The 25,737-nt window shown below is 40.8% G+C and overlaps 1 protein-coding gene across 3 annotated transcripts in view; it reads right to left on the reverse strand.

Moving 5' to 3' along the window:
- The window catches only part of LOC119655412 (mucin-5AC), a 383,606-nt gene that overhangs the window by 21,505 nt on the left and 336,364 nt on the right, over window positions 1-25,737 (reverse strand). For 2 of the 3 annotated variants that reach the window (XM_038061300.1, XM_038061305.1), the window contains exons 2-7: window positions 20,345-20,955; window positions 19,882-20,087; window positions 16,943-17,375; window positions 16,806-16,852; window positions 4,647-7,127; window positions 2,714-2,836 (exon numbers count right to left, since the gene is read on the reverse strand). In XM_038061300.1, the coding sequence (XP_037917228.1) occupies window positions 2,714-2,836; window positions 4,647-7,127; window positions 16,806-16,852; window positions 16,943-17,375; window positions 19,882-20,087; window positions 20,345-20,955 (3,901 nt within the window). The remainder of the gene's footprint in view (window positions 1-2,713; window positions 2,837-4,646; window positions 7,128-16,805; window positions 16,853-16,942; window positions 17,376-19,881; window positions 20,088-20,344; window positions 20,956-25,737) is intronic. The other variant, XM_038061312.1, reaches the window with a different exon arrangement.

Raw genomic sequence — 25,737 nt, forward strand, 5'->3', positions numbered from 1 at the left:
ATACTTTAGGTTTCCATTGTAAAAGCTTTGGCCCTCTGATGCCTAAGTCAGCGTTGCCTGGAATAATACTATTCAGTCTCCTGAGGAGAGGAGGGAGAGGCGGGACAGCAATCCTGTCGTCCTTATCAAAACTAAGTGGCCGAGGAGAAGCTTCACGTGGTTGTACTGGAAAACGCTGTATTCATTCCATGTTGCAACGAATCTGCCCGGGAACAGATTTGAAGCGACCACGAAGCCTCACCAGAGGTTATCTGGTACTATGAGGACCGGAGTAGCCCCTTGAATTCATATATCTCAGAAAAATTCGTTGGCATGTGTTCTCGCCCCGGTCGTTTGCGATTTGCTCCCTGGTGGATATGGTATATGGACAGACAGTTTCGCTGACAGAGAACTTCGGGAACCAAAAGCGGGGGGTGTGCTTACAACTCGGGTGGGGCAGTTCCTAAATCGGTATAGATTAAAATAGGTCATGCGTCCACCAATATTAATCCTGAGCATGCGCTTACGAAATTATTTGATATCTTAAGAAGATCGTGGGGCTAGCCCGACACGGTTGGTACGCATGCAAAATCACCTGGGCGTAACAGCCAGCACTACACTAATTATAGCCCAGCCGTTGAGCAGTACGGTCCCCATGTATTAGCAGCAAGGGACTCATTTAAAGTGGCTCTTAACATACAATGGGGCCTTAGTGGAAGTTGTTTGATACCATGAGAATTGGCATGGCGCTCTGCAACAAATGCTCCGGGAGAATTGTTGAAGGTTATACTCTCGAACTAGTTGTTTGCGGTTGGCCGCATTGTGGGAGTTCAATGGTGGTTGCGCTTGCGCCAGTTGTGCGGGAAAAACTCTTTGAGAACTCAGTGCATGGAGTTTCCCTATATAAACACATGCCTGAAGAGGATTATGTCTACATTGCAGATACTCACGCTAAACGACCAGCACCTTCATGCCAGCACCACAGAATTTTGAAAGGCATTCAAATGAATATGAGTTCTTCAACTGGTTTATTAAGGAGAATAGAACACAACAAAAATGATTTGAAAAAAACAAAATTTTCAAATATGGAAAAGAAAGTGAACATGCAGCATTATATGTGGCTAAATCTAAATAAAATGAAACTTTTGACGGCAGACCTCAATGAAACACACAACATCACTGCCAATGGCAGCAACATACCGTAAATTGAACGATTCAGCCTGCCTGGAGCTCGAAGTAATACTTTCAGCCGACAGTGAAATACGCCCTAAAGATGTTCCGCATGTCAGCCCCGCTTGGATAAAGCGGTGCTCAGCTGCTGCTGTTCTTTCAGATGCAAAAGCTACCCCAGCAATAACCGTTCTGTTGCCATACATGATTTTGAGTGCTGACGAAATACCAAAGATAATGAACGGCGCCTGGCGGTAATGGAGATGAAGATATTGCATTGGATCGACAACGCTCTATGATGACGTACAAAATGGCGACTCCTGTGATGAATGTAGAGTTGCACCGATCGGGAGAGGTGTCTCAGTGCCAATTGCCAAGATTGGTCTGACCAGTGAAGTCAATGAGAAACGACCAAAAGGTCAATTGGGGCAGTCCTGGCCTGATTTGCTATATAGTGATTTGACGGCCCATCGACTTCACCCAGATTAGGCCTATGCTCCTGCAAAATGGCCCAGTCGATCTGGATGAGCCTTTTCCGAACGGGACAAAAAGTAGAAAAGGAAAAAGATTGGCTGTATTTTATGCCTCCCTAGAAACTCGTTCCAAAATTACGGATCAAATGTGGTTGAGTAATAATTCTTCCTTTTCTTCTGTAGTTGACCAAGTAATATTAATTATTGTTGGTTCCTACTAGGCCTACTTCCTACTTCGCCCTTGGAACTCATGGTTTATTCAGCCAGTACAATGATTTTTTTAGCTTATTATTACATTTTTTTTTTTCAACCTGTACAGTCTGGGTACACCTTGCCGTTCCTATCGAATTTCTGAGTCAAAAGCGTTGATTAATTTTGAAACTGATCCAAAGTAGAAACAACATAGTTTCCTCTGAATTCGTTCAATTTCATTTGCACTTCTTTTTAGAGTCAAAGGCAGAACCACAACTTCATGCACATTTGACTCTTTTTGTGCAGAATCACATAGTTTGCCTACGTCACGTACTCGTGAGCGTTGATTGGCACATGGCTTAATTAGCACCCAATCGGAGGTTGGATCTGGTATCACGCAAAACGGGGAAACCATCTGGAAGCAAAGTCTCTGTTCAAATTTACATTCTTGTTCAGTTGTTTGTGGTTGACCTCCCTCTGAAACTTTAGTCCTAGCTCATGTTGACAACCTAGTTCGCGGAGGAGGGATTTCCTGGCTGGGCCTGAAGTTGTGTTCTGACTGGTTATCGGTACCAAAATACAACAAAAGTGTTAGATAGGTCTCGCAATCACTAGCGAATATCGAGCACTTGTTCGGCATAGACTGGTACTTCCTTAATGCCTTAAGGAGGGAGAGCGCTATTGGATGTGCTGCTTCTCCATTGAATGGCCTTACCATGGGAGGTCCCTTGTTAGAAATTCACCGAAAATCCTATCTCATTCTGTCTTCAAACAATCATTTCAAATTAACATTTTCCCATAACAAGAGTTATCTTTTCTAGGAACTATCTACTTCACAGAAAATGGATGAAGATAGTTATTTTAATAGATAACAACTAACTTTTTAATATACTACTTACGGTGGATGGGTTCCTCGGTTAACTGTTGCTGGAGCAGAAGATGGTTCTCTTTCGTTAGTTTGGGTGTTCAATCCACTTTGAGTGTTCGATCCAGTGTAATGGACTCCACCGCGGTTCCTTGTTCTGTGTTGTAGAGAAAGATACAAAATAACAATTTAGTGATTGTTGCAAAATTTGTACTTTCCTAGAAATTTATAGATAGGAAAATGTAAGATGCTAGTGATAGCATGAAAATTATTTCATAAAATGCTTGTCACGTGTCTCCGCAGGAAGGTGGAATTTTGTCAGTTTTTCCGAGAAGGTTCTATTTAAATTGGAGTTTTTGAATTAAATGGTATTTCCTGCGAAGATCCGTTGCGTGTTAAATTCAATTTATCTACATTCGTTCAAAAGCCTAAAAAACTCTGAAAATTGGATAAATAATTAGCAGCAAAGCGATGAAGTGAGAAAAGAATTAACAATTATTTCAGTTATTGGTTAACAAAGATGAATGGAAGACATGACAACAGATTGTAGTTTATTTTCAATCGAAAATAATAATTAGTTGTACCGAGTGGAAATGTTAACATAAAATGGCATTCATTCGTTATTGTTATTAAATTGTTGTTACAAAAATTACATAATAGAAGATGAATCCAACAGAAAAACCAAGTACAAGTGATTCGTATTATGCAATATTGCAGTTTTTTGGCAGAAGTGTTGTGTGTTTATTTATAATTTTCCAGAAAGGAGCAAAAAGAGTGTCCATTGTTCTAATTTTGATATTTTTTGTGTACGTGACAAGTGAGGTATTATTATAGAGAGAAAGTGCTCTGAAAAATCTTTTAATAATTTGGATAATTTAGATTGGAAAAAAGTAGTTTACAATTTTTACAATTGGGTCAGTGGAGATCATTCTATTGAGGCTTCTAGTATTGTTTGTTTTTTTATGCGATTTTAGAAGACCAGAAAGTGTAATTGTCGTGTTAAAACCGTAAAGAGACATTGACAACAGATTGTCATTTGTCCGAAAGACAAGGAGGACTTCAGAAAAATGTTGTTACCGAAGTGTATATTCTACCGGAATTTCGAAATGAATATCATAGAAATTGTTGAGCTGTTTTAGTGGCATAGTTTTTGGGGACATTTATTCTCGTATATATCGGAATTGTTGGTATTTTTAAATATATTCTTGGAGCATACTTAGAAAAAGATAAAAATCTGAAAAGCTCCTAAGATTCTTTTATAGTTCAAGCTCTGGTGCTCCACCAAAAAAAATATTGAAAAATAAATAAATTGCGAAAGGTAGTCACCGAGAAAGACTAAGTAATTCAATTTTCACTCAATTTGAGTCAAACTAGTTTATGACTAGATGCGGCGCTCTGTGAGTGGAAAATCAGAAATCTGAATCAGATGAATCCTTAATTTTAATTTTCAGTTATTTTATTTAAACGGAATCAATTTCCACGCACGATAGTGGGAATATGGTAGTTATTCGGAAAGCTCAACTCACTTTGAGTGAGAATGAATTTACTCGTGAACTCTTTGTGATTACCAAAATATCTCTGGTTTTATCGAAACTATTCAATATTAACAAAAGCATTTTTACAAAACTTCTTTAACAAGAAGCATCCGTAATTTCATACTGAGTGCTTTCAGACCAGTTCTACTCAAATTTTCACTCTAAATTTCCAATTGAATTTTTCCCCCGTAAAATCCGTATTTCCCAAAAATATACGAGAACAAATTCCAACTACAAACTTGAGATATCTACCATCAGATTGAATTTCTACAAAACAGATAGATTTGTATTTGAGTGAGTGTTTAGTATTGCAGCATATGCAATTTCGAGCAAAAGAGTGTTTTGTATAGTTTTTGAGTGTTTTCAGAAGGAAGTTGTTGTTTTTGGTATAATTTCCATTTTTATATGTTTTTCTACATCATTGGACGATACCTCGAAGGAATCTCGTTGCATTTGGCATTTGACGTATTATCGGCACATTTGGCAAACGCTGCTGACGACGCCTTTTTTCGACTTGACGCGGCAATCGATGATTTGATGGCATTATTCACTCTTGAGGCACGTGGTGGTAGTAGGAAACCGGATGTTGTACTCTTACGAGTTGTAGTTGGTCTAGGGGTCGTTGTAGTCGTCGTGGTTGTCGAGGTAGTTGAATCTTCTAGTTCAACATAAGAGGGGGTAGTAGGGGCTAAGAAAACTTCAGAGGTACTTGGTAATGGGGTGGTTGTTGTTGTAGTGGTTGTTGTTGTAGTTGTTGGCGGACTTGGTGTAGTTGTTGTCGTTGTTGTTGAGGTCGTGGTCGTCGGTACTGTTCTGTAAGTAGTTGTAGTGAAAGCAGTAGGCCTTTGTGTCGTAAGCGGCATTTCAGTTTCCAATTCGTAGTAATATTCCAAAGGCGGGTCCTCAAATTTCTCAGGAACTTGGTATGCATCGTCATCTTCTTGCTGTTCTAATGGTTCCTCGGCCTCTTGCGCTTCAATGGCAAGTTTAATTTCTCTCTCGGTGGGGATGTTAAATTCTGGCATTTCGACAGTTGCTCTGAATTTCTTCCGTTCCTGGATCTCCTCGCTGGGGGATTGCTCAAATACTGGCTCCTTAACTTGTTGAATGAATTCCGCTAGGAGTTTTTCTGTTGACAAGTGACGGTAATTACTGAAATATTGGGATGGTTTTTCAGTGACTTCAACCACTTCCGGTTTCTTTCCTGTTGAAATAGTTACTGGACTATTTAGCTCTGTGTTAGACACATATGATGCTTGTGCAACATGTTCTGGCTCATCATGATGCAAAGCAGAAAATTCAAAACGTGATCGTCCTTCTATTGCACTAGTTCTGCTTGCAAAACCACGGAGATTGCTTGCAGGCCGAGTTCTGGATGGTCTTCGTGGTTGTGGAGTAGTTTGGACATAACCAGGTGTTGAAAATCGGTGTTTTGGAGAGTAAGTAGTCGGCTCATCACCATCCAAGTAATTTTCATTATAATTGAACGTATATCGAGAACGTCCTCTGTAGGTTGAAACAGAACCTGATTTATCAGGACGTCTTGTTGGTCGGAACCCAAGCGTGGTACTTGTTACTCGTGCTTCAGGAACTACACTGCTTGGTTCTGTAGTTGTTGTTGTTGTGGTGGAGGGGGTTGTAGTTACCCGTTCAGTAGTTGTGCTAGTAGTGCTGGCTTTTGTAGTTGTTGGTTCTGGTGTAGTAGTGGTTGTTGTACTACTAGATGTTGATGGCTTAGGAGGCTGCGTTATTATGAAATAACTTCTAAAAGGCTTCTGGGTAGTTGTTGGTTCAGGTTCGCTGGATGTCGAATACGAATTTGGATTTGATTTGCCAGAGTTACCTCGGAGAATTTCTTCTTCTTCTTCAGCTAGGATTGTTTCGAGGCTTTTAAAAGGAGATACAAATCTGGATGCGCCAGAAGCTTCGCTGTTCCTACTCAAGTTATCCTTGAAAATCAACGCCCTTGTTGTAAAGCCTTGGAATCGGTCTACATCGCCAGCTTGACTCAAATCTTTGTCATCCTTAGCACTTACCAAGTCATTGATATTTGCTTTTCTGTACGAATAAATTGAATCGGCTTCCTTATTATCTACAGCTTCAGTTAGATAGTTGCTATCGTGGTTTGCAAAAGGAGAAGGACTTGTTCTGCTTAGTCGCCAGCTACGAGTTGGAGCATATGTTGTCGGATCAATTATGATTCGGGTCGTCTCACGCTTCAAGTTTTCATCTTTTGACCGTGAATAGATTGGGATTGGTGTTTCCTCAACAGTGCCTTGAGTGAAGGGAGCTACTCCACTATTCAATCCGACTCCTGAAGACAAAGTGAATTTGAAATGTCCTTCATTTTCTAGTTTTTCTTCTGGGATAACAATGGCTGGGGAAATTCTCGCTGTGGTTGAGGGCGGAAGCTTGAAACCTTGTGGCTCTTCACCACCTATTTGGAAACCTAAGAGGCTAGTTCTAACTGAGTTGCTTCTAGGGGTTGAACTTTCAAATGACAATTGCGGTGCCGCGGTACTAAACCCAGATGAAAGTGATAGTGAAATTCGAGAGTCATCGTCAGTTTTGTTCAGGGTCAGGGAGTCATCAGTACGTGAATCAGTCGATTGTACATGGGCTGCGTCAGTGAAAGGGGACTCGTTAAGGATTTGAACATTACGAGTTCGGGAAGGAATTTCAACAAGGGAGGAACTAGTGTCTCCAATATGATATGATTCGATTATTTTGCCACTTGTGCTTGTTGAAGTACTCGTTAGGGTTGTGGTCGTTGTCTTTGTGGTCGATGTCGAGTGAACTGCTTCAACGGGCTGCCGGTTTCGTGGACTAGCGGCTGCAGATAGTGATATTATGATTGATTCTGATTCGGCTGTATTATTGCTCGCTTGACCATCTTCTTGGTTTCGTGTCGATCTGTTGGAGATTCATGTTGATGATTGGTTTAAATTAACTGTTCATTAGCGTGGATTCCTTTAAGTTCTTTTTATATATTTTTATTTTATAATACAGAGTTTTTTTCCGGGTGACTTTCGAACTTATTTCCTTGGAAAAAAAAAGATTTTCCGTATCGAACGAATTATTGTGTTCCTTGGAAGGGCATAGTTGTGTGTATATGTTTGTGTTAGTGTTCCGTGTTTTAGCTAATAGATCGTCGAGTTGTCGCTGTCATTTGAATTTGTAAATGGTCTTTCCGTTGGCAGCATTTCTATTATGCACTTTTGAAACGAATCTTCAACGGGCGGAAAAAATTCAGACATATATTCTATAAAAAGCGTTAATGGATTTAAAATTTTATTCGTTGAGGGTTGTAATTTTTAAATAATATTGCAATATCATCTTTCGAAGTTAACTAAGATTTTAATCAATTCTGGTTATTAATTTCTTTCAATTAAATATATTGTATTCGGTAAAAATTAAAATTTGGTGAGTTCTGTGTAAAAATTTGACTAAACCGAGTTTTTTCTACTGTTGGTATGTGTGTTTTGGTATGAAGTTTTGGCCAATGTATCGTTAATCTCTTTATAATAAATCGAGGAAATTTGGGAGGATCTCGTTTGAAAATTGCAGAAAGATGTTTCAGCATTTGATTCTTTAAATCGTTGCTATATCTTCTCGGAAAGTATATAATATTTTGTAATTTGTTTTCAATTTATCAGCAATTTTGTTGCCCGGTTATGTAGTCAGCACTTCAAAGAGAAAGAAGGATATTCTTGTTTTTGCCCCACTTTATTTTATTTTACCAAATACTGTATTTCGGCAATCAGTTGTTCTCCTCTCTCTCTTTTAGTTTCACAAGGAGAAGGGTGAACAATTGATGAAACAAAATGGAACGTCGATTAGTAATAGAAGTGAGTTAACACCAAGGGATATCCCTGTACTCATATCTGCATTTAGTAATGCCAACCCTGTCAAGCGGTACTTAATTTCCTCATTCAGACAGATTGACTACATTTTGTTAATCTATCAGAATGTCGTGAAGGAAGGACATGAAGTACTTATTCCTCCAAAATTAGGTAGCCTCAGTGTCAATTATTTCAGGATTCTCATCAAAATGTCTCAAAAAAAGAACACATTTGACGTGATGACAGTTCAGTCCAATTTCTTTATGCTTCCTCGGAAGCTAGCAACTCCACCCGCTCTTCCTTTACTTCTTCATTCATTGGAAACCCTTTTCCACCCATGTGCACCTTCGGGGAAGTAAACAAATGGTAATCTAAGTTCGACAAGGCAGGGGACTGCGGGGGTGGATCAAAATGTGGCGTGGCATTAGTGGTGGGATGTCAAGAGTTATCGTGCAGAAGCAGACACCATTTGTCAGCATGCCTCCCTCTTATTACGAATCGGCCGTTTTAATTTCTTATGGTCTCATGGTATCTTGTCCCCTAAGCCAGATATTCAATCAAAATTAAGCCTTTGTGGTCCCCAAAATATGGATGTCATCACGTTGTTGGGCGTATTTGTGTTTTGTTTTGGATTTTTTGACAAAAGGTAGCAAAAAATGGCGGCAGAATAGGTTGAATCATTTTCTAGTAATGATATTAACAACGATTTAGGGAGATTGACAACCATATTCTTCAAATTGCGGTCCCGGCAAAGCACATCAGAGTTTCCTCAACAAGTGTCGAATGTCAGTTCCTCAGTAAAATTGATGCGCTTCAGGTACTAAAAGAAGTTTTCTTATTACCAGCCAGAGCAAAAATTGAAGGATACATGGATGCAGCCGCATCTTTAGACCCAATAGATTGGCTCCTATTTCAGACCAGGCGAAGCTACTGTTTCGTCATAGTTCAGAATCGGAGAGTATTTAATAGATGTCAACACAGAGCCTCCAGTCATTCCTGAGTATTTTTTCACGGTAAAAAAAGCTGCTCTATTTTTGAGCACTGGAGTGTTAGTTTTCTATCTTTTTCTAGAGGTAGAACAGATAGCGATTTTAGGATAATTTTCCGGGACGGCAATTTTCACCAAAATCGTTGTCTTGTACAGTAAGAGCTTTGACCCCTCGAAATAGGGTTTTATTGACTGCTTTTTCGCTGCTGTTTCGTCCTTTTTGATGCTGACATTCTCATAAAGTATTGGACTGAATAAAAAGTGGTTGTATTTTTTTTGCAATAGTTGGCCTCAGGTCGGTTCAACTTTGACACCACTGGCTGATGGGTTAAGCTTCCTTCTTTAGGAAAAGTTAAATGATTCGGTTGGGTTTGCAAAATTCCAAGACAAGTTGAAAATGGAAGACCAAACTGTGCATTTTCGTCGTTCGTCTGAACGTAATGAAGCATTTGAACCTGAAGAAGCGTCTGAACCTGAAGAGCATAGATTCTTTGCGAATTCAAAGAAATTTATTTGATGAAATCTATTAGCACCTCAAATATGCTTCTGAAACGTTAACAAAATGCAAACGGTCTTGGACCCGATGTAAAGATCTGACTTCAAAGGCAAGACTTCATCAAAGCAAGGTAATAACCTATTCCCTTAGTGGGGAGCGATTTGAAGGTGTGGTGTTTTTTGCCCACCTGCCAAGCAACAGAACGATCAATTCAAAAAAGTTTTGTTGGTAATTAGACGGTTTGAATGCAGCTTTCGTCCAGAAATGCCAACAGCTTGTCAATCGTAAAGTAGTTGTGTTTTATCAATTTAATGTGAAATCACACATATCTTTAAGGACCCGTCGAATATAGTCAAACTTGCACTTCTTTCGCTCTCTTCAAAATCCCGTGAATGGAGTTAAATTAAATTTAGATGGGGTGGCAAATCGTTATGTAAATGTCACCAGGGTAGACCAGTAATTGGGTGGATTACACAAGTTATAACAGTTCCCAAGGCGCGGTAGAAAAGGACCCATGATAGGCAGTCTCCTTGTCTGAAGCTTTGTTGACAACGAAAGGTGTTGCGACCAATTGAAGGAGGTATCAAACAAAACCAGCGCTAATTCGCAGAATTTGATTGCATCGCAGGATGAAGAGCGACCCTGGATATTTAAATCGCTCAATTTTGGGTAGGTCGCTATCACTGACTGTGAAAACGTTTACTTCATTGGTAATCATACACGCTTTATTCAATCAGCTGGTGATTTTGCCGCATGAGATCGGAGTCAGCTTTGTTGTGAGATGCTAGGAAAACATCAGTGTGGAGGGCGTCGGACGTTGGCTACCCCATGACAGCGTCCTTGAAAAGAACAAAAAGGAATGGAGAGAAATCGTTTCCATGATGACCACTGGTACTAGGTATTTCTGCAATGCATATCAGATGAGTTTGTGTAGCATATGGTTAAACGCCTTCCCTCAATCCAGGAATACATTCTGGAGAGAATGATGCTTTAGACGGTGTTTCTCCATGAGTAACCGCATAGCGTACTTCACTAGTTCCACAGTTCTGTTTTTCTTCAGGGTTATATGAACGATGTGGCATACGCTGTCGTCAGCAATAGGCATCAAAAATCTTTATGGTATGGAATATGAGCTGATTTGGACCACACCTTTCTTTGCGTATTGGACCGGGCGTGCTTTCTTGCTCGTGATATAGTACCCTAGTCTATTTAATGATTGAAGAACTCACTGAGCCACCGTGTTGGGTTCCAGTTCTTTGCTCTCCAGCGCTCAGCTGAGATAGTAACAGATTCTGTGCCCTTCCCTGATTTCATTTTGTAATGTACCAAATAATGCTGTACTAGATTGGCTGAGCGTCAGGTTCCCAATATTGATATTTAGAGTTCGAACCCTGGTTTGCCAAGGATCAGTCTTTTTTAAAATGAAGTGATAAACGAAATATCAGAATGGGGTGTATTTTGGAGCTTAGATTTCGTACGGATTCACCGATTGTGGTTTTTCGGTTGGATAGGTTCTGGGAATAAGACCTGCTACATTTTCGAGCGCACTTTTTTAGCCCTTATTCACCTATGTTTCACACAATATCAAAAATAGGGCCAGTTTATTGAGCCCTTTCAGTTCATACCCCAGATGACCATATTCTGTGAAAAAAATGTTACACCCTCCTTTCGCATGGGGGAAGCTCGCCTTAAACCTAGTGCAGAATGATGCCATCCGTTGTATGTAAAGGAAAGCTGTTCCGTAAAACAGGTGTGACAAAAAAAAATTGACGTTGAGTGCCTTCACGGGATATTTACAGTTGTTTAGCGGCCCTTATAATATTGTGGAGAAACTACCGATATATGGAAATGACTAGAGTGGAAAAAGCAGAGGCCAATTCTGATCACCAAGCCAGACCTAGATGACCTGAATCTTCTTCTAGGGTGGTCGTCTCGATCCTACTATATGTAGCCCCAGTGTAGGCGGATACACTGAAAAAGAAAGTAAATAGAAAAAAATGGGAGCTGCACATCGCTGAATTCCACCTCAAACATGTGGCGCCTATCGAACAATGTCCGATGAAGCACCCTGCGTTGTAGCAGAGATGATCCCAATTGACATTCTGACGAAAAAAGGACAATGCCTTTATGATCGAACGTACCTCATCGGAGAACCTTCTGCCCGACGACGGCAGTGCGCTCGAGTGAAACTATCGCCGAGTGATAGTAGGGGTGGAGCGAGCCAGAGCAAAACTGATGGTCACACAGAATCATATGGGATATTTGGAGATGGATTGAGCGACCCCATGGCTTCGACCTACCGCAAGTTTTGAGTGGACTCGGAGGTTATCGAGCATAACTCTATCCATTTGGGAATGATGAGTCGCCATATTGTCCAATATCGTCGAACATTGCAGAGAACACAGAACACATGTTGTTTCAATGCCTGAGGTTCGCAGTTAAAAAAACTGCATTAAAAGTTAAAACTGGAAAGCAGTTCGCTCTGGAAAACATGATCAATCATATGTTGAAATAGAAGAGGATATGGACTGCAGTCGAACAGGTGACCGAAGCCATCCATAGAAGTTGGAGGAAGAAGTCAGCTGGAAGAGTGAACGACAGAGGAGCATGAGCATGAACACTAGTGTAGGATAAATCCTAATCCAGCTCTGCAAGGTAATACCATATGGGAGACGAGTCGAAAAAGAATGAGGTGGTTTTAGTGGGCAAAAGTCCTACATAATTTTTTGGCAGGAGCTAGCAGTAGCTTTTGGAGCTTTTCCAGCGACAAAAAAAAAGCAGAAAAACTGACAGATGGACAACGAGACATTGAATCGATTTTAATAAGGTATTATTTGATACAATATCTTAAAATGCGGATGAATTTAGACGTAAAATTGACAAAAGATGACAGTTTAACTGACTTGGCCTCAGTCAAACTGCCCGTCAGCTTATTTAAATGCCTTGAAGAGGCTGGTCCCAAAGAAAATTGTTCAACGGATCAGTGACGAGTGAGGTGCATGTAACCAGAAGCTATTTAGCGAGTTGAAAGTTCTTCCCGCCTATAAGACTACCGAAATTTCAATGGATAGGCCATGTACAACGAATGACTGAACATCAGAATCTTGACAAGGTTGAAAAACTACAGGACGAAGACAATTGGTAAACCCTAGGAAGCGCAGGGCTGGTTGGGAGGATGCTCTCAATGACCTGAGACAACGTGTGGTCAGAATAGGTCGAATTCGCAAATCCTCATATACATGTTTGGTTTCTTTTATATATTTTTTCGCCCAACCAAACATTGTTGGCGTTGTTGCGTTCCATGAGTTGGGGCTTAAGAATACACTCAAAGCCTTTCCTGCTTGCCATAAAATGAAACTAAAAGGGATAGAAATTTATGGGTTAGCAACCTGCAAATTTTAAAACCTTATTGTTACCGAAAGGTCAATGCCTCAGATAGGGACAGGCTATCAAAAACGGACTATGATTGGTTTCTAATATGTCCGCATGCTCTTCGATAGCGGTAGCGAGAGTCCACAGAATGCTTGCTTTCTCCAAGTTGAGCGTAAATTCAAGTGACATTCTGGGGCTAAGCGAAGTAAAATGGAGGAGATCTGGAGAGTACTCTTCTCCCTTTTTCGGCAATGTTCTTTTATACTCTGGAAAGCCAAATGATAGCAGACGTGAATCCGGTATCGGGTTGTTTCTGCCGGCTGTTGCAAGTTGGGCTCATTTGATCTGGGAGCCGGTTTCTGGCAGACTTCTAACTGTTTGATTTCGGTCCCGGTTAAGGAGCATCATAATTGTATGATGCTATGCACAAACGGAGATTTCCGATGAAGATGGAGAAGGATGCTTTCTACAAGCAACTAAACATAGTTCGGGAGAAGCTTCCTATATGTGACATTGTAATCATGATGGGTGATCTGAATGCCAACCTGGGATTTTTGGCACATTGTTCGAACAGAGAGCCTGCCATAAGATGTCACCACTGATACCGAGCAATCAGATGGACCACTTCGCGATTAGCAGTAAATTTAAGGGGTGTCTTCTAGATGTGCCTCACAAGAAAGACGCTGACCACGGCTTCGAAAGGGGGCTTACGTTCGCTTGCATGTTGCATCCGCTACTTCTCGCTGGGTTAGGAAACTGCGACCACCTAAGTTCAACATCGCGTGTACGACCCAGCTGTCGCTCGATGGTGGTCGAGCTATCTTATTGATCGAGCGGCAGATCTGTCAGATCCGGGTAATGCGCCTGAGAATATCGATGAGAGTTGGACTGCCATTAAAAGTGCTCTTTTCCTGGATGCACAGGTCGTCCGTTAAGTCCCGAGAGGCGTCATAGGATCTCTCTAACTGAAGCGGATTGCGAACGGCAGAAGTTGAAGTTTCTACTGATCGCTGTCAGTGATGGCGGGCGTGACGTGTCGTACTCTGATTACGAGCGAAACCCCGAAAGACTCAGCGTAGTGTGCACCGTGACACGGGAGAATTTTCTTTTGCGCTGTTCAGAGTATCAGAAGATGCCGCAAATCGCAATGATTTTAGAATTGTATATTACATCACGATGGCAACGTTCGACTTCCCATCCACGGTGACGAAAATCTGAAGAGGTGGAAAGAAAACTTGACCATGGTTTCTAACCGTATCACAGCCGGTGAGGTTCCTCCCTTTGTAGATGGAATGAATAGTCATCGTAACATATGGATACGGACTGTGCCTCCAAGCTGAAGAGAAATCATTTCGGCCTTCAATGCACTCAAACGGACTTGACGGCATCCCCGCAGAGTTACTTATCGCTGCCCCTGCGATACTGCAGATATGCTACTTCCACCCGAGCGGAAATCTTGGGAGTGGAAGAAGGGGATGTTCGATAAGATTACAAAAGAGGGCACCTGTTTTGAGTATGACAACTACGTGACAATTGCGTCGTGCTCCTTGCCATCGCAAAGATAATAGCTAAAATAATCCTGGAACGCATCACATCTGATAAGCTTGACCGACAGAGAGTAGGATGGTTTTCGCTCCGGATCCTCCTGCATTGACCTACGGATCATTTTAGAACAGGGCACGGAATTTAGGTCTTCTTTGCACCTGCTCTTCATCGATTTCGAGAAAGCTTTCGATAGCGTGAACAAGGAGTGTATATCGAGGAACATTTTGGAGAAACTGACATATGATGGCTCAAAATGTCACGTGCTGCACCAAGTTGAGATTGTTCTCTGGTAGTGTTCTTTCTGTATTGCTATATGGGAGTAGGACACGAAAAGTGAACTCCTTCAAGCTTTCGTCAATACCTGTTTGCGTCATATCATTTTTGTACGCTGGCCTGACTCTATCTTAAACGAAGAACTTGGTCCGCGCACAGGCTTGGTGCTTATATGCGATATGATAGGAAGGCAGAAGTGGCAGTGGATAGGTCACACATTAAGGAGGAGGGACAATAACATTGCAGGCTTTGCCATGCAGTGGAATCTCTCTCCCAGATGGCCGACGAGTGGGTCGCCTCAAAGGCACTTGACGCAGAACAGTAGAGGACGAGTGAGAGTGTCTCGGGAAGTCGTATGGAGAGCTGAAGCGCATTTCAGGTTAACACACTATACCCCATCAAGAGGTGAAGGGCAACCATACTAAACATTGTTAAAACATAAAAAAATATAAATCTTTTGTAAGGAAAAATTAGTTTTAGAAATTCGACCGTAATTTATCTAGATGAAATCAAAATTTTGTGATAGATAAGTGGTAATAATCAAACATTGTACAACTATCTAAAAAGGAAATTTTTATCGCGATATAGAGTCAGAGGAACCACTATTTTGCCGTGAGTATGGCAAAATAGATTTACATAGCTTAGAACTAAATTTAAGATACATACTCAGTTAAGAGATTTTAATTTGCAGAATGATGTCCTTGTTAATAAAATAAATATGTTCTTGGTGAACACAGTTCGAAAGCATGTTGCCAATAGATATAATTTATGGATTCGGAATGTGTATGTGTAAATTATAATCATAATACTCTAGGGAGAGGGGGTTTCCCTTCTATGATAATAGGGACATTCATTTTAGTTACTAATGGCTGCGCTGTTTAGTGCGATCTTTGATACTGTTATTGTTTGATTGCGTCAAATTATTCTTACAACACTAGTTAGTCAGGAAATGAAATAATTAAGTAGAAGAAAGGGAATGTTATTAAATAAATGTATATCAAGAGAAAGAGCGGTCGTTTAGGTCCTTCCTGCATTTTTTTTCAACGGAAGAGAATTGTATCTTCAGCACTACAGATGCAATCGTAAGAAAGCTAACCATTTGTCATATAAAATGTGTGTTTTCTGTAAGTAGGCACTACTTCCTGCGTGTGTTCCAAAAGTGTAGTGTATGAGGAGGGGTTAGTATAAGAATCTTGAGCTTGTTTTTTTTTGTTTTTGTTGCTTTTCAAAACAAGATACTACAAAAAATGCTTCAATTACGCAAAGCTGCAGATCAAACTTTCAACGCACTACAAAATGCTTCGCTAAGTTAAAATGTGGATGCAATTTAAGGAAAATAGAAAGCAATATGGATGCCTGCGTGATTTATGGTGAATTTCGTGGTGGAAATTTTCTTTAAGTCGAAAAATCTTATTTTTCTGTAGTACCTTGTGGATTTAGTGGTTGCTTGTTCCGTTGTTGTTGTTGTTGCTGGTGGTGGGGTAGTGGTAGGTGGAGGGGGAGTTGTAGTAGTGGTAGTGGTGGTGGTGGTGGTTGCGGTGGTTGTGGTGGTGGTAGAAGTGGTGGACGGGGTGGTTCTAACAGTAGTAGGCCTTGTTCTCGCAGTGGTTGTTGTTGAGGGGGTTGTTGACTGTGTTGTTGTGGGCCTATATCTTACTGTCGTCGTGGTGGTAGTGCTTGTTGTTGGAAGGAAAATTGGCGCAAATCGCGATGGATTGTTCGTTGTACGTATCGATGAGTAACTATCACTTATCGAATTCAAATCATTTCGATCACCCCTAACAATAAGGCATTGGTGTAATGTCACAGTGTTAATGATAATTTTTGTGTATTTTGGTATTGTTGTGTTAAACTTAACTTGATTGTGTTTATTCTCAATTTATATTTATCTTTTTATGAACAAAAGTATCTGAACAGATTTGACATCATTATTTCTCAAAAGTATTTAATTACACAAAGGGATATTCGCATTTTTTTAAGGGATAAAGCAAATAAATCTTATCCACTCGCTCATATCCGATTCAAAACTTTCTACAAAATTAATAATTGTTATTTACAAAAATACAGTCACTTACCGTACTGGTGGATTTCTGGCAGGTTGATTAAAGACTTGGTCATCAATCTGGAAGGCACAACAGGATTAGATGAAACTCACTCAAATAAAGGATCAACCTTGGTCGAGGTTGCAACTGGTGCTGGGGTGTCAACATACCTGTGAAATCAGTGCATCATCGTATTCGGAATTGTAAGCCAGTGAGGGTTGATCGTAGCTGGTGTCCTGCGAGTTGACAGTAGGTTGCTGTTTGCTAACATAAGTCTCTCGGACAGGCACTTGGGGAGATGGCGTTGTAATCACTTCAGGCCGATATGTGGACTGTACAGTTGGCTGTGGACGACCACGTTGGCTAGGGGTGTACTGGGGCTGAGGAGCTTGTTGCTGGTGTTGTTGATTGTTGTATTCAATGTCCCTATATAATTCAACATCATCATCGTATACCGAATAGAATGAATCGTACGTAGCTGGATCATAAGCTTGATTTGATGTGTTATAATATGTGTTACGAGTATTTTGCGGTTCCGCTACAGCTTTTGGTCGTTGTTGTTGCGGTTGTTGAACAAATATATTGGATGGTTGTGGAGTGGTACTATAACATTGTTTTTAGGTAGAAGAAGTTGGTTAGTAAGTAGCATTGGTGAAGTTGAAAATTAAATTTATTTACAAATTGCAAACATACAGAAGATACAAAGGAAAGTCCATGTCTGAAGTGTTAGTGCTACAGTACGAGATATAGTATAAGTTTAGAGACAGTCAAACATATGGAATTCGTTGGTGTTACTGGTGATTGATTACCTATATTTGAACTTCTCATCTTTCATAATCTCTTGTTGTTCAGGTCGTTTAAGGATATTTGTCATTTTGCTTGGTTTCCATTTTGAGTTACCGCGAACTCGCGGACGTATAGTGTACACTTTTCTTGTAGTCGTTGTAGGAGCGGTTGTAGTCCTTCTAGTTGTTGGGTGAGGAGTTGTTGTTCTTATGGTTGTTGTTTTCGTAGCAGTCATTGATGTTGTCGGTCTAGTTTGAGTAGAGGACATTGAAGTAGAATAGCTTAGTGTCAAGTTCTTCAGCTTTTGGTGGTTGCTTCCCATGATTGGTATCCTTTGGAATATATCCGGCGGAAAGTTAATGAAAGACGGAATCTTGGAGTCGTTGTTGACATCATCGTTGGCATATTGGGATGAGAAACTATATTCAGGGGTTGTCACATCAAAATATGAAGTCAAATGGTTCTTAGTCGTCTTTTGCCCTTTCACTGTTGTTGAACTTGTTGGGCGAGGCAGTTTTGGAGCCATCGTTTCCGACATAGGCATGTAAGCAGGCTTGTCAGAGGGCGGTACAACATCATAGTCATAGTTTTCATCCTCGTCGTCATAGTAATACTCACTACTGTCATATACTGGTGGATTTGTTGATGTAGCCACTGTGGTAGGAAGTGTTGGATTGGGAAAACTTAAGCCAGTACTCGTTTTCTTAGGAATACTCTTGAGGAAGCTTTCGTATCCTTTCGGTCGCTTAGTTGTGGCAGGAGGAAATGTTGTTTGCTCCCTTTCATAAATGGGACGTACTGTGGTAGGCAACTTCGTAAACGGCTTCTGAGTACTTTGAACTTTGAATGTTGTCGCTTCTGTAATATGAGCAGTCGTAGGTTGAGTAACATTCTTCCTCAGCAACGTCTGCTTAAAAAAATTCAGGGTATCCATTATTGATGGATCCACTTGAGCAATATGGGACTGTCTTATTCCGGCCACGAATTTTTCAAAATCAAAATCTCCTCCAGCGATCGGCATTTGGAGCACAGGCTTTTTGGTAGGAGCTGTTTTCACCCGAGTAGAGGACGTCGGCTCAATTGTGGAACTCTGAGACTGAGTTGGAAAAACACTCGATTTTTGTGTATGAGGTTTCTGGTCGTCAGGGACTTTATATCTAAAAACTGTCGTTGTCGGTGTGAGCTTATCAGTAACATCATCAGGATAATATCCTGGACTACTCATAGCTAAATATAATTTCTGGGTGGGCCTTGGTGTAGTTGTAAGTGGGGTGAAGGTAACAGGTACTTCCGTGGTTGTCGACACATAATACTGCTTCATTTTCTGGTTTTGCAAGATATTATAAGCAAAATAGTTACTCTCAGTGGTTGTAAAAGGCTCCTGGGCATTGAGGGTAGTGACCTTCTTGGGGTTTTTCACTATAGCAGTATTTCCATTATTGTTATTATAAAATCCAGCTACAGTACTAGGGGACGAAAACTGTCCTTTTGGAGTAACCCTATGAGGAGGACTAAGTACCGGCGACGGAGTTTCATATCCCTGAGTTGGCGTTGGTGCATGTCCCAAATGAAAGTAGGAAAACGTCTCCGGTATCCTGGCCTTCTCCCTTTGATTCTGTTGCTGCTGAAATCCATTAACCATTACGGGAAGAAACGTATCAGCAGTTGTGGTAGGCCGAAAGAGCGTATATAGAGGTGGCGCTTCAGTTGCAGGATGTGGTTGTGAGAATCCAAAAAACGCGGACGGTTTGAAATCATTAAAGGTACTGACCTTCGGAGGAACTTGATTAAAATTCACTGGCCTCTCTCCAGGAACTTTTATACTACTGCTGAACATGTTTTGATTATTTTTGTAAAATTGACTAGAATCTTGACCAGGTGGTGCTAAAAATGGATTATATACATTTGTTGGAAAACCTGATCGAAAGGATTTCGCTGTAAGATGGGGTAGTAAGTGAAAATTCGGTTGAAAATTCCATTGTGAATGATATTTCGAGGTTCGCAATTGACGTGATGATCGAACATATTCCGTGCTATTTTCCTGATCATTTTGTAGACTTTCTGTCCCCGCATATGCATCAAAAATATCAGTCGATTCGGTGTCAAGTTCGAAATCTTTGTCATGATGAATAGTACTTTCGTCAATTAGGCCAGTCAAGTTTTTGTCATCTAAGTCGCGCTTCTTTCGGTCACTTAGCCTTGTGTCCTCAGGTATTTTGTCATCGTCTAAGTCTTGCAATTCGTTACTGAATATGCGAATATGCGAAGAAATTTAGTCGAATTTGATCCTAAGATGAAGTGCATGCTGTGATGGGGTACTTACCTGAATTGACTGATTTGTGAGCCGAAAGCGAATGATCCAATTTTTCCGTGAGTTGGTAGAGCATTTACGTTGGAATGGTGAATGATGCCATCGCGATCACGTTGAACTTGTCCTAGTGTGCTCGGTTGACCACGATAGACTCTCTGTTGACGGTCAGTCTCCTCTTCTTCTGCTGGAGGCAGGGTGTCGTGGGCTTCAGCGTAAAGCTAAAATGGTTAAAATAGGGTTAAAGAAGAGATGAAAATGGTTTTTTGTATTTGCTAAACCATTCCCTATTCAAGCAAAAAGTATACAAAAAGTTGCAGGCCTTTCCTCGTTTTTGCGATAAAGCTTCATTTTTCATTTGCATTATATGAAGTGTGATCCACATGAGCGGTGGATTCGCATCACAAAAATAGGGAAGTAGCCACAACAAACTTTTTCTAAACTAAACAGCAAGAGACATCCTTTATCAAGATCCTACCTTAGCAATATCTTCTTGCGAATCGAGCAATGCCTTGGGCTGACCCCGTGACGTAATCACTGGATTAGGAGCTGGGAATTCTGGTTGTGGAATTGACTGAATCTGCTGTTGGCGTGACAATGTACGCTGAGTCGGCTGTTGTTGTGATTGTTGCAAAATTTGCGGGACGGCTGTAGTAATTGGTGATTGGAATCGAATACGTTGTGGTCCAGGTGTGCTTTGCTGTTGGATGGGTTGTTGAGTTGGTTGCTGTCTTTGTGGTTGTGACTTAACTTGAGGAATGATGCGTGGTGTGACATCACGGCCAGGTGATGATGGGGCAATCGATTGCGATTGTTGTTGTGATGCTCCATCAACAACTTCGCATCCAACATTTCGTGGCCAATCACAAGTTTGCAGTTCATGACTGTACATTAAACCACCGGTGCAGCTTTCCAGCAGCGCGCCACCAAAGACACATACATAGTACTGCGTGCAATCTGTGGGGTGAGGGTAGTATCCGAACTCTTCAGGACAATCGAAATCTGATCCGGCATTGTTTGATTTAGCGTTTATTCCAAAAGTTCGGGAATTTGTGAGACGTGCTGTTCGCTGTTGTGCATGGCTCAGATCTGTGAATAGAAAGAAGAATATATTATTTTACTAAAGTGTTGATACTAGAAGAAAGTTAGTTTGAAAAATCATTACTGATTTGATGGTGAATTACTATATTATACAAGGCCGTCGGCGTAAATAACATCAAAAAGCATCACTACTTAGTTTGGATACAAAAAGGAGTCACTAGTCTATGAGATCCACCAGTAAGTTTCGGGGAGTTCTAAATCTCAACGGCGAAAACAAATGGGGTAATTGGGCGTGTGTGCCTTAAAAGGACCTAGGGAGCACTTGAAGGTATGAGGCCCAAGCATGTATCTCTAGCGCTTGGTTCTGAAATTCATCCAACCGGATCCTGTGAAAACGTGTAGTAACACGGCGATATAAGATGTAATCACCACTGCAAACCATTACAGTTCTTGTCGGAAATTTCACTGATTGACAGAAGATGTGGTTACCACTTGCTTGTCGCTGCTTTGAGGTGGCATGGAGGTATCCGGGACAGCAAACCTGTCGACTGAATCTATACCAAGCGGCTGAGGAAAATATTAAAGTAGTGAGAGCGGTAAATGCTCTGAAGTGGCTTTAGAAACCAGAAGTGATCTGGTACCATGCGAACCGGGATAGCCGTCTGAATCCACATGTCTCAGGAGAACTCCAGGGATATGTGCTTTTAGCCCAGTTATTAGCGTTTAATCTTCAAGTGGGAGTTTAATGGGGGGTGTGTCTATATCCAAGCGAACAAGAGACCTTCGGGCATCAAGCGTGGTACTGCGCTTACAACTCGGCTACCGTACTCTTTAGTTCGATGGAGACTTGGGTAGGTCTTGCAGTCACCAGTATGAATACTGAGCTATGCACTCGGTAGAGACTTGTACAATTATTGTTGGTCACAGCGAGCTTTGATTGGGATCAAAAAAGCAATCTATGCCTTAAAAAGGCCGCGGAGCTAGGCTGAAACGACGAGTTTCACATAAAACCAGTAGGACTTATCCACTTGCCTAGCTCGAATCCTTCGAGGGGTAACCACGACCTGATGAGTACCGGATTTATTTTCAGCGCCGGGACTAGTAAAAAAAAGTATAAAATCAGTGGAACGGAAGGAAAAGCCGGTCTAATAGAACGGGTGACTTCTACCAATGCGATGAATGAATGGTTTGGGAACCAGGATCGATCAGAGCTCAAAGTACTGAACTCTTCCCAACTGGCCCCTTCGCATGGACTAGAGCGGTTGGTAGTAGTACAGATGCCGTGCTGACTGGTTCAGTTCGCTCTTACTGCCTTTTAAAGGTGTAGCATAGTTATGGTTTTCTTTGCTGCACTCCAGACACCGCACTTTGCACTTGTACTTCCGTGAGTCGCTATGTGGTAGACAGTTCCACATACTTAGAATTGCTTAGCGAAGCAGTTTCTTTCCTCAACTGACGGATACCTTCCTGAATTCATCGCATGAAAACATTGCAATACATGCAACCACTCTTCGCCCGTGCCGCAAAGGCTTTTTTCTTCTGGGGTTTGGTTGATAAAGGTGGGACTTGGACAAACAGAAGCAGCTTCTACCTATTCGAGAGGAAGTCGCATAATTTGGCCGCAGGAGGCAGCTCCTTGCTACCTCCAATTACCGGATTATCATTGGGTTCCCTTGAGAAGTCGTGTGCCCTAAGTTGTCCAATCCAGTCAAGCAGCTCCATTCAGTAAATAGATCTATTGACTCACGTTATTCCTTACTAATACCAACAAAGAAAGGAATCTGCATCGGCGGTAATTTGGGCAGTTGCTTCGAGAACTCGGTATGTCCACCTTTATTTCGTGTATGTGTCTGCAGAAGGCATCAGCCAAAAATGTCATTTCAGACAGGTAATCATTTGTGATTGGCATCCAATATGCCGCGAGCATCCCAGTATGCTACTTTCCTTTTTTCGGTCTTCGTCGTCAATTTGTCAATTTGCTGGCAATCTGAGCCTGTAACTTCTCAATCATTGCTTTCATCGCCCCAAACTTCGCCTCCATTTCCTTCTACATGCCAAAGTATGGCCCATCTGGCTTGAGGAGACCAAGTGGTTTTCGATGATTTGTCCTGAATATTGTCATCTGGGCTTCTAGTTTTTCCCGTTTCTTCGATAGATATTCCGCTGATCTCCGAGGTGGCCTATCCTTCCTATAATTCCTTTCAAGGATCTCAACTTATTAAGCAAGGTCCTCTTCCTCCTTTAGTGTCGCCTCGGATATTCCTACACTGGTATGGTTTTTTTCATAACTGGAGACTAGGAAGGTTGGATTAAAAAATTGGAGATTGGATGAACACAGATTTTATTATAAAGGTAAAAGGCTTGAAAGACCAATTGATAAAAGCTTCTCCTTGTACCGCTCAGGTATCTTGGGTCAGTTTATAGGGGATAATATTACTTCCCATGATTGTAAGAAGGTCTCTGTATGGGAATTGAGAACTTGGGCTTTGCTTGAGAACCCTGTTCTGGATACAAACCTTCGGTGTAGAAGACTACAGCTCAGCCTACCACTAATTGTTCTAGTCTGTCATAATTCCCTCTGCTCTCTAGACTACATTTGAAATCTTGAACCTAAAAGGTTACGTATAATCCCAGAACCTGAAGGTATTACAAGAACTGTATTCAGTTTCTAGACAAGGGTAAGTTGAAACGCATTTGTGACTTGAAGTGCCAAGTCCATTGTGCCAAGTTTGGTACAGACAAACTGAGTACGTTTGATGGGTTCAGATAGTTCAGTGGTTGGAGCCACAAGCTTTCCCAAAAGAAGGTCACACTGGTGGCTCAGGGATATGAATCATGGCTGGATGTCGAACTCACTAGCTAAGATTCGCCTGGGCATCGAAATCAGAAATGACCAAAAGATGGCCTGATAGGCTTGATGGTAACTTGAGAGCTCTCTAATCCACTTAGGCCGGGCCTATGACCAAGAAAAATAGCGAATTCGGTCTGGATGATCAGGCCCGGCTACCCAACGGAAAGAAGAAACTGTCTTACCAGTCGACTCAGCGTTGAACGAGTACCTGAGTCGAATCAGGGTAATAGACCCAAACGAGGTAAAAAGTGACCAGACTGCTTCCTAGTGTGCCACTTCAAGGTCTAGGTCCAAATTTAATTGTTTAGTTATCGATTGTCATATTTCATGCTTTATTCGTTTTTGTATCTAATCTCAGTTTTTTGGATTTACCCCCATAGTCCTGCATATGAAACTTTTTATTTAAGATTTCCTAGTGCAAGCATCGGGAATTTCATAACTCACATAAATGGATAGCCTTGAAAAAAACCCTTGGACATCAGAAGAATTCGCACTGCAGACGGTTTCTCTTTTATCTTTTCCTGCTCAGTGCAAATTATTTTTATAAATTTTACGAAACTTGTAAAAGTTCAGATCAACTCAACAGATAGCAATCTGCTAGACGAGATTTTCCCAACAAATTAAATTTCAACCCATGAAATTAATATTCCAGGACATAAGTAAATATTAATGTGGCGAATATGATATTTTAACCGATAAAAGAGACAATTTCATTTATTATTTTCGGTAAACTACAATATTGTATCTTAATGTCCGTGATTAAAATATTACTGAAATATAATATAATAAAATGCATTTCGTAATTTTATGCCCATTTAACATTCATGTTCGTACTAAACGAGATGAATTTGCCTGTAAAGCGGCTGCAGATTTTATGATGAATTAAATTTGATATCCGTGTGTCCAGACGATATTTGAAGGTGAGATCTGTATCTTTATTTCAGAAAAATGCAAGTGTTTTATGAAGCTTTTGGGTTGAGATACATATATGTGGCCTTCAAGAGATTTGAAATCTTTGTGTAAATAAGATTTTATGAGCTGGCCAGCCGTTATGTGAATTGGATCCTAAAATTGCTGTAAGTTGCTACTGGTTCTTTTCGTTGTTCGTTACTTGCGGTCGTGGTATATGCGAACTATTTTAAGTATAAATCAGTTTTACGAATCATTTCCTGAACATCTGAGGCATATACAAGATTACATCTTTCAAAACATTGATACCTATGGCTACGTCCGGCACCACTACTATGAAAAAATGCGATCAGTCGTACTTGAAAGTGATCAGAAAACCAACCCGAGTTGTCCTTAATGATGAGAGCAGGAACGTACCTCTGGAGACGACAAAATAGTAACGTCTGTACTTACGTAAGTTCAGTTCTATAGATGATGATTCAGGCCTTTAATATTTCTGCCCCTGAACATCAGTATATCAGGAATTTATGTACCCTTGAAGTTACCAACGGAAGGTTAAGTATAAAGAAGCTAACTGGCTACACGATACTAACACCATAGTAATTGCAAGTAATTAAAGTACTTCGTACCTGCGCAATGTTTTTCTTCCACCATATAAATTTAGGCAATGCGCCGGGAGGCGAATCTGTTGTATCTAATTTTCTTGGGGCAAACTAACGTTAACCCTGGCAACGTAGCCGAACAGTGGGGAAGATGCTGTTTATTTCTTTGAAGATTCTTTGGGTGGTTTGAGAAATTCTATGTGTCTCCGAACGTATAACTACTATTTTTACTAATTGCAACAAAGCTAGTCTTTATGCTTTGCAGTTGTATTGTTCGTAGAAGTTATTGCCGTCATTTGCTTTATTCCATTTTTAACTACACCTAAAATGAAAGGTTGCCTTGGAAAATATTTTTCCGTTTTATTGGCTAAAAGTATCTAACTTAAACGAATTTTGTGAACCAACTGTCCCCTTATTCGGAAATTTTTTTCACCATTTGGGTTTTTCTGGCTCTTCTTGTGATTGTAA

The sequence above is a fragment of the Hermetia illucens genome, chromosome 1, assembly GCF_905115235.1.
Source record: "Hermetia illucens chromosome 1, iHerIll2.2.curated.20191125, whole genome shotgun sequence".
NCBI lineage: Eukaryota > Metazoa > Arthropoda > Insecta > Diptera > Stratiomyidae > Hermetia > Hermetia illucens.